The sequence below is a fragment of the Spinacia oleracea genome, chromosome 6, assembly GCF_020520425.1.
Source record: "Spinacia oleracea cultivar Varoflay chromosome 6, BTI_SOV_V1, whole genome shotgun sequence".
Taxonomy (NCBI): domain Eukaryota; kingdom Viridiplantae; phylum Streptophyta; class Magnoliopsida; order Caryophyllales; family Amaranthaceae; genus Spinacia; species Spinacia oleracea.
Genome location: NC_079492.1, coordinates 149,298,468 through 149,311,208, shown reverse-complemented (window position 1 = coordinate 149,311,208; position 12,741 = coordinate 149,298,468). Strand labels below are relative to the sequence as shown.

Below are 12,741 nucleotides of genomic sequence, written 5' to 3'. Positions count from 1 at the left end.
ATCTGTCTTCTTCTGAAAAAAGAATGCTCTTTTTCATTCTAGTAACTTCTAAATATTATTCGAAGTTAAAGTAAATTTTGAACTAACTGATGTTTGATTCTTGAGGACCAACTGTTTTTGCCACAGTACTAATTTTTGTTTTAAAAATAAGGCATGGATACATGTACAAAAATGTTCTAAAAATGATAATGTCAAAGATTACTCTTTGTTAAAATATAATTGCAGCTTATAAAATACACTCATGAGTCATGATCCATGCCGTTTTGGTGTTACTAAAGTCTCTATACTACATCACTATTTACTACGGAGTACTTGCCAACGACAAATTTTGATCAATCAAATGTTGTATTAAGTTATTACAAAGTGGAGTTGATCGTGAATAATTATTTGTTAGGGGCCGAAATGACGAAATGTTAAAAATATCGAATTAACAAAATTAAAATTGCACTTACTAAGAGTTGAAATAATACTGATTGCACAACAAAGGTATGTCATATTCACATCACTCTTTACCAAATTATAAACTTTTATCTAGCGGTCTTATACAAAAGACCGTTTTGATGTCATATACGTTAAGCACTATAACCAATTAGTTAAGCACTGTAACCAATTAGTTAATCAATGTAACTAATTAGTTAGCACTTGAACTAATTAGTTACGTACGCAAATGGAACCAATGAGTTAAGCAACGAAACTAATTAGTTAAACAATTAAAGCGGTCTTTTCGATAAGACAGTCTTATACAAAGTTGTTGTTACCAAATTACCACTAAAAAAGGAGCATAAAATCACTTTGTTTTTTTAATCTGGGGGGTTTTTGCCCCACTAGGGCACCAACCACCCCTTAACGTACACCGCCACTGGATTTAGACAACCCTAAAACCGTGTTTATAAACCAAAATCCGACCACGTCCCCGAACCTTATATGGCACAAAAGCTTGACCCTATTTTGCATGTTCGGGCATGATTTTGTATTAGAACCCGACTTTATTTTGCATGTTCGGGCATGATTTTGTACTAGAACCCGACCCGATCCGACTTTTTAATTTATTTTTGATCAGACCACCTATTATGAAGTACTAATACTAGTATAATACTGCTAAGTTTACCAGTATGGGTACTTTATACGAAAGCAATGTAAGTGTCAAATGCAACATTAAATGCACCAAACTTGAACATTTATATAATGAGATGAGGACATCATCAGAGTATTATATGCTTTAAATCTTTAATTAATTGTCACACCCGCTCTGTCACCGTTCACCCCACGGGAGTACGAGACATTAGGGACAATGTCAACTAGCGTTTGGAATCTTGTTTTTATTTTTTTTAATTAGACATTAAATTGTCAAAGTAATTCACACTGGGTCAATTAATTAAATGCAATTTTATACTTCTTATGGATTAATTTAATAATAATTTGTGGAAGTTAATATGGCTGATTAATAGTTCAATACTCCTCCGTGGCCACGACAATATAACGACTTTTACTGTTAAAAAAATGGTAAATTCCCATTAAAAGGTGTTTTTTATGATTTTATGAAGATTTGTGTCTGTTACTCACGGAGTAGTACAGTACATTACAAGAAATTGCCCAACGGCCAACGCCCACTACTTGTTTTTCTATTCCCCGTTAGCTTAAACAGTACTCTCGACTTTAACTCTCACCTTTCCGGTGTAGAATCGGGTGTTTTAAGGGCGTATTCGGTAGCACTGTGCGGTTTTTTTGAATTGTTACGTACTTATATTCATATCTTGTTGATTCAGGATAGATTAGCGCAGTGTCACGTGTTTACATTTTCTCGATGCTAAGGGCAACGTGTTCCGTTCCGTATAAGGCAACTTACATGAAACTATATGATATGTCTTTATTGATTCATGCATCTTGCTGCAAGCTAGTATCTATCATTGCGTGCTACTTTCTCTACTATTATTACATTTGATACTTATTGGGTATATCGGGTAGGCTGACATGGATCAAGCCTTGTGGATTCGAGCGGTAGAAATGCTCAACAAGGCACGGCACGGCACGACTCGACCCGGTACGACAAAACACGTTAAATTTAGTCTAAGGCTAAATGCCCACTTGTGACAACAAATTGTGACATTGTTTATCAATAGATTATAGAACTATAGAAGGACTGTAGTAAAAACTAGGGTGTAAAATTACTTGTGAAATTTACTTGTTGTGGAGTGACAGTCTGACATGCAACTACTGGTAAGTTGGAACTTGGAACATGCATCAATTCTTTATTTCTACAATGACTGATTCAAATAGATTGCAAGAATTGTTCTCTTACAATTTCAGAAACGTTTGATGACTTTCTAGTTTTTACGTAAACTATTAGAGGACCGAATCAAATACTCCGTACTTCGTAGCTTACAGATTTACCCTTCTTAATTGCTTGGATTAATAATGGAAAGTCTTACGAAGTAACGTTCTTTTGAATTCTTATATATAAAATTATACTCTATGCGTTTCTGAATACTCACAATACTTTATTTTTTTGGTAAATGATCACTAATTCTTTATTGTTCCTCTCAGGTTTTTGCCACATTTTATCCCAATTCTTTATTTATTTTTCTCGCATAAACAATAAAAATATCACCATTAATTCATTCATTTTCATGTAATTTACACAAATATTCCTAAAATTACGCGCAAACATATTAGGCCTTGTTCTCTTCACCTGGTCTGGTCTGATTTATCTACTTTTTTGGCCTGGTCTATTATGATCTGGTATGATCTGATTGCTCTCTGTAAATGCTTTTTGCTTTAATTTGTTGCACTTGTTCGTTGTCTATCTGCTAAAGGTGTGTAGCTTTATCAAATTGGATTAGTTCAATTTTCGGTCATCTAAGATACCATCATAGTTTGAAGTATTACATTTACATCGTCGTACTAAATGAGATCCTTCAAACTGTACTTCGGAATTTTATTTAGTAGCACAGCACAACCAAGAGGGTCCAAGATTGCTTCGTCGAATGGGCTAGCTGGGACGGACGGCCGTCCAATCGAGGTGCGCGAATCTCCAGTCGAGGGTAGTTTACTTGCTTAGTGCTGGAGCTCGGGCATTGTTATATTCCATCAAGAGAAAGAAGACACACTAGTAAGGGGACCGATTTATCAGATTCTGCTATTCTTGATCGACTTGACTTTCGGTTTCAAATAAAAGCATAAAATCCAATTTCAGTTCAAAATAAACTTAGTTGGATCATTATATTTTGTATTATTAATTATAATTAAGGACATGATATGATCTTATATCGTAGTTCTTCCTTGATTAGTCTATTATAAAAGGTACGTATGAGATAACTATTTTGGTACATCTGAAATTATCATACGAAGCACGTTCTCCGTTTTCTATGTTAAAAAGTTTGTTATGGAATACTCAATTATATCACGAAAGAGTAAACACCAACCTTAGAAATTAAATGAAACTATATATGAGGAATTGATAGTTTGTAGTGAGTAGATTGGTCCCTCAATTGTTGTTACTCTAGATAGTGCCATAGTGGGATTATTTCCTCACGAGTGGACCATCAATATCATAGGATACCTCATCTTTCAATAGGTGTTCATTTGCTCCATTGTTTCTTCAATTTTGGTAAAATATAATTCCAAATTGGCCTATACTTCCTCCATTTTTTTTTATTATTGCACCATTTGAGTTGGGCACAAGATTTAAGAATGGGGGTTAAAAGATGATAAATGACAAATATACCATGTGATCTAAGTACAAATGTGATTTAACAAATGATGATAAGGATAGAAATGTCATTTTATGTGGATAAACTTACCAAAAAAGAAAATGGTGCAATTAATATGCAACTTCCGAAAAAGGAAAACGGTGCAATTATAAAAAAATGGAGGAAGTATTATTTACGTCAAGAAAAATGTTTGCACGATTTGTTTCGAAGAAGAATATCAAAAGGGTAAATATACCAATATACTCATTACTCCCGTACTCCCCTCACAATATTTTTATTTATATTTATTACGAAAATAACGTTATGTTTTTTTGGTAGTCTGTCTGAGCCAAATACTTCATCATTCTTCTCATTACTCAAGCATTAGGTAAAACTGAACTCGTATTAATTTCTACCCTAGTAATGTATTACCTCCATTTCAAAATGATCTTTACACTTTTTGTTTTAGTCTGTTTCATAATGTTATTTACACTTTGTTTTATTTTATTTTTGGACAAAACAATTTACTACCTTACCCTTCTTACTCCGCAATATTTACAATTTAAAATGGCAAAAAGTGTCCATTAATCCCTACCCTTAAACATGGGCCGGCCACCAACTTCTAGCCTATGGTCCATTGCAATGATCTTTTTTCCCCTTAAAGTAATTTGCATTTTGCAATGAACTTGATAAGATCATGACAACATTAACAACAAAATTTCCTACAACCATTGTCATGAATTTATCACTCTAAAGTCTAAAGTCTAAACAGATGTCTTGAATATACGATGTTGATGTTGGTAAATTTATCTTACCAAGTATTCCCTCCATCCTACATCATAAAATTTTATTACGAAAAATCGTACTTTCACGGTTTTTCATAGAGTGATGATTGTTTACCTCAATTTCAAAATAATAGTCCTATGACAAGACATTTACGAGTAATAAAATAACAAAATAAACAATTCTAAAACATACATTTTGACATTGATTTTAAATTGTGGTATAAATTGCTCGTGGAGTCATATATATCTAAAGACGGTTGCGGCCCGGCCTGGCCCAAGGACTGACGTACGGCCCAACACAAGCATGCAATCATGGGCCGTGTGCTGGGTCTAGGCCGCACTTTTTTTGAAAAAATCACGACAAGACACGCTAAATTTAGTAAATTAGGCTTAGACACGATGGCCCTATCCGGTCCGATTCGACAACACGTAGGTCTGGGTCATGTTCTGAACTTTTTCACCCCGGTCCGACCCGATCCTATACAAGGTGGGCCTAGCTTGGACCCAACCTGCTTAAGCCTATGGCTCGGCCCGAAACCCGCCCCACAACCATCTTTATCGTGGACCATGCATGGACCCATAACAGCAAGTCATCAAATAATGCACTAATGCAGTACAAAAATAAAAGAGTGGTCCAAGCTAGAGCTCAAGCCCCTTGGGATTAGTTTAGATAAGGGGGCTATGAATTACTGAATTAGTATCATAGCATTGAGCTTAATTCAGAGAAAATGGCAACAATTCATCTAAATTTCCAGTCATTAACCCTCAAACTAGACAAAAAACACACCAAATTATACACCTATACCCCTCAAAAAAGCTTCAATTTACCAATATATGCAGCCATAGGAGGAGGTACATCAGGAAAACAACTGATAGAATCTGGAACTGTCAAAGCAATCCCTCCAAAAGAAGCTTCCATTGGGCTGAAATCCGACGGGCTGAAGCTCCTCGATGTGAGGCCCGAATGGGAACGAGAGAAAGCCCGAGTGTCCGGGTCGCTACATGTTCCTCTCTTTATCAAAGACACAGATGAATCCCTTGTTACTTTCCTAAAGAAATGGGTTCATTTGGGGTACATTGGGTTATGGACGGGTCAGAAGTTCACTACTATTAATTCTGAGTTTGCTTCACAAGTTGAAGGGATTGTTCCTGATAAGGATACCATGGTTCTTGTAGCATGTGGTGAGGGGCTAAGGTAAAGAGTTTTGATCTTTTTCAATTCTCATATTATTGTTCTAGCTAGACTAGACCTGGTTATCATGCGGGTTGGTTCAGGGTCAATGCGGGTCAAAAGTGGGTTGGGTAAAAATAAAGGGCTACTTTTAGCGGGTCGGTAATGAGTGTGTCGAAGGTCAATAGCAAGTCGTTAATGGGCGGGTCAATAAACGAGCAATGAAAAAAGAAAAAAAAAAATCTTGTATGTGTGTAAGTACAAGTGAATACGAAGCTATACACATACTTTTTTGTATCGTTACTATTATAGTTTTTAAAATTATTGCAGTATATGTTTGACCCTACAATGACATGTCCAATAAAAGCCCCCAATAAACTATAGCATGTTGATGATCCATTTATGCACAATTTTATCTTTTCTCATATTATTGTTCTAGACTAGACTCGGTTATCATGCGGGTCGGGTCAGGGTCGGTGCGGGTCAAAAGCGGGTTGAGTAATGAAATGGTCATTTTTAACGGGTCGATAATAGGCGGGTCAAAGCGGGTAGTTGTGGGTGGGTCAATAAACGAGCAATGAAAAATGAAAAAAAAGAGTCGTGTGCAAGTACAAGTGAATACGAATCTATACACATAATTTTTTGTATCGTTAATTACTATTTTAGTTTTCAAAATTATTGCGGTATAAGTTTACCCTTTAATGACCCGTCCAATAAAGTCCCTGTTCAGTAAGAGTTATGCGCAATAAAACTATATTAATTAACTTGACCCCAATCCTATATCCATTGGGTTACCCTGTCCACTAACTAGGTCTATTCTAGACTGACTCATATAAATGTACCTGATTCTGTTAAGTGAAAACAGGTCTATAGTGGCGGTTTCAAAGCTGCATGAAGCAGGGTACAAGAACTTGGGATGGTTGGTTGGAGGATTTAATCGAACTAAAGATGGTGATTTTCCGGTTGAAGGAGATGAAAAGTTGCAATATGCCACAATTGGCGGTGTATCTTATTACTTTCTTAAATTGCTTACACTCTTACAAGCAGCTGGAACTTCTGATTGAGTTAATGAGTTTGATATATTAGTCTTAATTCACTCTGCTTCTAACTTCTGCATATTTTAATTTTCTTGCATGATTTTACACTAATGTATAGGGGTGTGCAAAAATTGGTCCGGACCGGACCGGACCGGACCGAGCGCAATCAATCGGTCCGGTCTCCGGATCGAGAAATATCAATTTCCGGTCTTCGGTCCGGTCCGATTTGGTTCCCGAACCGATTTTTCCTTAATAAAATAAAATATAAACTATTTAAAAATATAATTCTCTCCTTTAATATGTTGTAAATATTACTATATTGTGACATAATTTTATTTAACTTCTAAAATGGCTTTTAAACAATTGATTTTTTTTATATATATATTTTCTTTTTTACCATAATTTTTAGAAAAATAAAAAATATAAAGAAATAGGTCTACAACCGATCCAAACCGATCCGGTATGGGTTTTGGACCAATTTTTCCGGTCCGATCCGGGTTTGGTCCAAGCATAATCTGTCGGTCTTCTAGTCTTGAATTATCAAATTTTCGGTCTTCGTTCTAGTCCGGTCTGGGTTTGGACCGATGAACACCCCTACTTATGTATAACCAAAATAAGTAGCATAAGACTAACCTAGTAACCTGAGTAAATATCCACAAAATGTAGTACCTAAATCCGCTAAAGCTGAAGTCTGCAACTCTGCACTAAATTAGCTTTGTTAGCTAGCAATAAGCATTTCAGACTGATAGTAGTTATCAGTAAATACCCTCATGCATAAAATTTGGAGGAATATCAGACGAATTGACAAAGAATGAATGAAATTTACACGTTTTTTGCAAGGAATCATACTGTGATGTTGATGCCCAGAAAAGGAGCTGGATTGTATCTATTACAACCATTACTGTCATGTTTAGGCCTGCGGAAAATTTAATTGCATTACATTTTACATTACTGAAGATAACAGAGACATGGAGTATAAATCGTGCCATTTCAGTTTATCAAGAATAATATGTGAGTTACTATATTTAGATGCAAAAACCAATTGAGGTTGGCATGAGTGATTAAGGTCTGGGATTCGACTGTTCGAGCCTTGGGTATGGAAGATAAAGTAGAAATCAAATGACTGTACCTGCCATGGAAAACAACACTCCAAAACCAAGAGTTCATGGATAAGATTGCATATACATGCCATGAACCAGTGTATTGATAATAAGTCTTCCCATTTAGCTTCAAAGAAAGCTTGTAGTAAAGAAGGATGAAGAAAGATACCCATCCATGAAATATCAGTCCAAGATTAAGTGTGGTCCTGTGGAGAGAGCGACATAAACAGATTCCTGCATTCACATACTTGCAACGTTTGTGATTTCTACACTATTCACATATTATACTTTGACCATTGTTAGTGATTTATACGTAAGATAAAACATAGTCATGTGGGATTTTGTTAGATTCGTATGTGTATTTTCAAAATATTAACTTTTTATAATTTTTTATTAAAGAGAATTAAAGATATTAATGATCAATGTTATGCATTGGCATGCGTGAAAGTGACAAACGTTGCGAGTAAAAATGAACAGAGTAAGTATTATATTATCCATTGTTGAAAGTAAGACATTGTGGATTTAAGCTCATTCACCCCGTTCTTGTCAAAACATATGTTTGATGGGAACAACAGAACAAAGAAGGTACCTAAGATTTTAGCTATCCCATATGGGAAGTTGAGAATAGAGATTATATAGGTGGACACCTCAACCTAGTTGAGGCTTTTTGTGTAGGACTTTGGTTCTGCACCAAATCAAAAACTTGTGGGCTAGGGCCCATAGAGGACAATATCCTAGTAGAGCCCATTTTCCTTAACCTAGTAGAGGCTTTTTGGGTAGGGACTTTAGTTTTGCACCAAAACAAAAACTTGTGGGCTAGAGCCCATAGGGCCATAGAGGACAATAAGGGCCTTCATTTCACCGGAGGTATTAGGAGAGAAAGTGAGATGACTCTTTTCAACATTTAATTTTTGCCCTACCTTAGGGAGTGAGTGAAAGGGGAGGGACTTTCTACCGTACATAGTCTATTTTAAGCCAAACAACCCGCAACTTACCAATTGCTTGTTGGTGTAATGGTGATTGATGTTCAATTTGATAGGGAGAATCCGTGTTCGATTTCCCGCAACAACAATTGAGAGGGGACTGGAACCTATCCACCCAGAACTCTCTCCAAATCCGGATTAGCCCTAAGGGTGAACCGGGTGCTAACACCAAAAAAAAAAAAAAAAAAAACCCCCACAGCTTCCCCTTTTTCTTATGCATGGAGTGAAGGATTTTTTTGGCCAAAAAGATCGTCTATTGATTTGTGATGTGCACGTAATTTTAAAAGTGTTCGTTAAGTTTTTCCCTTATATTTATATGATAATAATTAATAATACCGTATTAATTAATACTTACATATCATTGACAATTATTAACTTCAGTTAGTAACCACAAATTATTTTAATATAATAACATAATTGTGATTTATTTAATAGTTTAATACAACAACACAAATAATCATAATATTACATATTTTATTAATTAAAACTTATAGGACCTTATTAGAACTTATAGGACCTTATTAGAATTTATAAGACCTTACTGGTGACTTAACGCAACTTATAAGACCTTATTAGAACTTGTAAAACCTTATTGAAACTTATAGGACTTTAGAGGACCTTATTTAACTTATGAACTTATATACTTCATCCGTTCCGAAAATATCGTACCATGGTTGACCTTTACTCCTCTAACCATTACTTTGACTCTTAATATCTCAAATCGAGTGCAAGTAAAAATTATAAAAAATTAATATTTAGAAAATATATATCGATATGAATCTAACATGATACACATGACTAAAATTTTCTTACGTACGAATCATAATAAATGGTCAAACTAGTGTAAATAATATAAAAATAAATGGTACGATATTTCCGAAAACGGACAAAGTATTTAAATTTATCTGAATTTATAGGATCTGAAAATAAAATTCAATAGATCAAAGAGAAAAAGGCCTTAAAGTGGTATGAACGTGTAAGTAAGGTTATCAAAAGAGGTTCATGATGGGGTTAAAGTTTTATTTATGTTTTTATGCCTTTTTTGTTGGAAAGCGACTGCTAATTAGTGGTTCAATAACAAACAATAATGTACTCCGTACGTGATGGCTCGATCTTTATCTTGGTTTAATAATTATGGAGCTTCATTAGACAATTATAAATAATATACTCATGGCTTCTAACGAAATTTTATTTTAATCATTAATATTTTTAGTTATCAACCTTCAAAAGTTATAAAAAATTTAACCGAAACAATTCTAACAAGATCAAGCATGTCCACTATACTTTTACTTGTGTACAAAACATAAATCGTCAAAATAAAATAGGTAACTAGTGTCAAAAAAAAAAACTATGTACGGAGTATATTAAAACAAAGTCGCATGCCAAAAAATTTATTCCAGTCATCAATGAAAGATAGTGGTCTTTGGCCATTTTCACACAACAACGCCAACTACAATGATGGAAGATTGGAAGTTGACTAATATGAAGCGTTATTAGGAGTCGTCTACGGAACGTGAATTAAGAGAAATAAAAGGTTATGTCAAAGAGAACAAACACGAGGCACGAAAAAGAAATAACACTGAAACAAGATAAGACAGTCTAAAGAACAGGCAAACCTATGTTTTGAGAAATAATAAAAGTAAAAATAGGAAAATGAGAGAAGTTTGCAAATTAAATGAACAAAAAAGTGATGGAAAAGAAGTTATGTTAAGTCGTTAGCGTGTATTATCTCCCTCCACGTACTCTGCCCTATCTAACGCCATATTTTCATAAATCCCCAATAAACTCATATCACCCTCAATCACTCTCTTCCGACCATGTTTTCTTTGGTCTTCCCCTACCCCTCAATTGCATCATTCTAACTAGCACATCATTTGGCGTCTGTTTTACACGGCCTAAACCACTTTAGTCAAATTTAAATCCCCCATCTTGTTCTCGGTCATTGAGAGTAATCTCCACTTTCTTCTTAATCACCTCATGCCTCAGATATTTCACCCAAAAAAACACCTCATGACTCAGATTAATCGATCATTTCTTGTATGGTCATCCATCCAACACAACATACACATATCTGTCACATTGATCTTCTTACGAATGCGAGTATGTGATATTGTTTCACAACACAACATTGTGTACCATATAATAATTTAGGTCTAATTGTCGTACGATGTAGCTTTCCTTCATTATATAGAGCATGCTTGAATCACATATAAACACATTATCAATATTCCACTTCAACCAACCTGATTTAATTCTACGAGCGACAGCTCCATCAAACCCCCCCTTTGAATTATAGATCCTAGGTAGTGAAAGAAATCTGAACCTTTTATATATGGTCCTCCCATCCAAGGTGACCGTCCTTGCCTTTCTACTTCTATTAACGCTAAACTTACCTAGAATATTCCGTCTTACTTGTGACATTAGATTTCAAATAACCTTAGTAATATTTCAAGTTTTTCATTTCAAATTTTTGATGTAAGAGCAACTAATGCTCATGTTGTTAACGTAGCTCATGTAAAGGTCTATAAAGGTCTTGTGTAGTGTAAAGCCTTTTTTTTTTTATGTATGATTAAGCATATGTCAAAAAAGAAGAAGTAATATTTCAAAAATCATACTCCGTACATTTTATTTTATTGGTAATGGAATTATTCTTACAAAGAACATATTTCTAGATGTTGAAATATATAGAATATCAACTGAAAATACTAAAAAATCCAGGTACTTAAGAAATAAATTCTTCCAAACAAGTTACAAATAACTATTTGATCAGTTTTACGTGTTACTTTTTAAGTGTTACTTTATCAGTTTCAACTCAATTTCAGCTAGTCAACCAAATCTAATTATACCAAACAATTCATGTAATTAGGTACTTTATCTATTTTAACACCTTATCAGTTTCACTTACCACATTTTCAATTTCAACTATATTTAATTAGTATTGACAAATAGAGATTTACTTTCATTTTATTATTATTACGCAAATAAAGCCTATAAAAAAAAGGAAAATGTTAAAACCGAGAGAGTATTACAAAAACTTTTGTTTTTTTAGTGTAATCACCGGCTTCAACCTTAGGGCTAATTCGAACACGGGGCGTGTTTTAAATGGATAGATTCAGTTTTCTCCCAATTATTGCTGAGAGGATCGAACACGTAGTTCTCTCTACTAAATTCAGCCCCAATCACCACTACACCAATATACAATTGGTATGAAATTAATAAAAAAATAATATTTGGTATGCACTACCGCTGTACCGCACGTTGTTCTCACTAATCATACTGAATAAATTACATTTTGCATAATAATTTTTTAAAAAAATCAATGTGTTGGAGTGCTGAGATCAGGGTCGTCTCCTGAACAAAGAGTAAACGTAGTGGTACACCACACCGCGTAATGGTGAAAAAGTGTTCCATCCTAGGTTGTATCAAAATTCTTTTGGTCTTTTAAAATTGTTTTTGGTTTGCAATAATTGCATTGCAAACAAGCTTTTTATTAGACAAATCCTACTTGATTAAAATATATTATATGAGTTACCAATTGACTGTTGGTTCAGTGGTGATTGAGGCTGAACTTGGTAGGGAGGACCTGTGTTCGATCCCCCGCAACAACAATTGGGAGGGGAATGGAACCTATCCACTCAGAACTCGCCCCGAATCCGAATTAGCCCTAAGGGTGAACCGGATGGTACACCAAAAAAAAAATATTATATGAGTGAAAAAGACGTACGAAGCAAACTCCAAACGAGAGAAGGGGATTTGAGTCCAAGACTTATCGTGCATAGATTTTTAGATTAAGATCCAGTTGATTTCTAGGTTGTAAACTTTATTTATTTTAACTTTTATTATATAATTGATTTATACAGATTATATATATATATATATATTTAAAATCAATGAAATAAATGGATGAGGTTAGCCATATATAATTATATACAGAGAGGTTGAGATTTAATCAATCACGGTGATTATCATTTTATTA

The 12,741-nt window shown here is 34.5% G+C and overlaps 1 protein-coding gene across 2 annotated transcripts; it reads left to right on the top strand.

Annotated features, from left to right (window-relative positions):
• The first annotated feature begins 5,091 nt into the window (after positions 1-5,091).
• LOC110791655 (rhodanese-like domain-containing protein 10) lies at positions 5,092-6,741 on the top strand. Of its 2 annotated transcripts, none has more exons than XM_056833199.1 (2): positions 5,092-5,669; positions 6,502-6,741. In XM_056833199.1, the coding sequence occupies exons 1-2, from the start codon at positions 5,203-5,205 to the stop codon at positions 6,707-6,709; spliced, it is 675 nt and encodes a 224-aa protein (XP_056689177.1). In that variant the 5' UTR covers positions 5,092-5,202; the 3' UTR covers positions 6,710-6,741. The 2 variants fall into 2 exon arrangements, with proteins under 2 accessions (XP_056689177.1, XP_021852117.1); XM_021996425.2 differs by having other exon boundaries at positions 5,096-5,669; positions 6,511-6,741.
• The last annotated feature ends 6,000 nt before the right edge of the window (positions 6,742-12,741 follow it).

Excerpts from the sequence above, each read along its gene's own strand:
- LOC110791655 (XM_056833199.1), top strand. The coding sequence starts at position 5,203 with ATGGCAACAATTCATCTAAATTTCCAGTCATTAACCCTCAAACTAGAC. Across the intron at positions 5,670-6,501 it reads GCATGTGGTGAGGGGCTAAG|TGAAAACAGGTCTATAGTGG; the intron begins GTAAAGAGTTTT and ends GATTCTGTTAAG.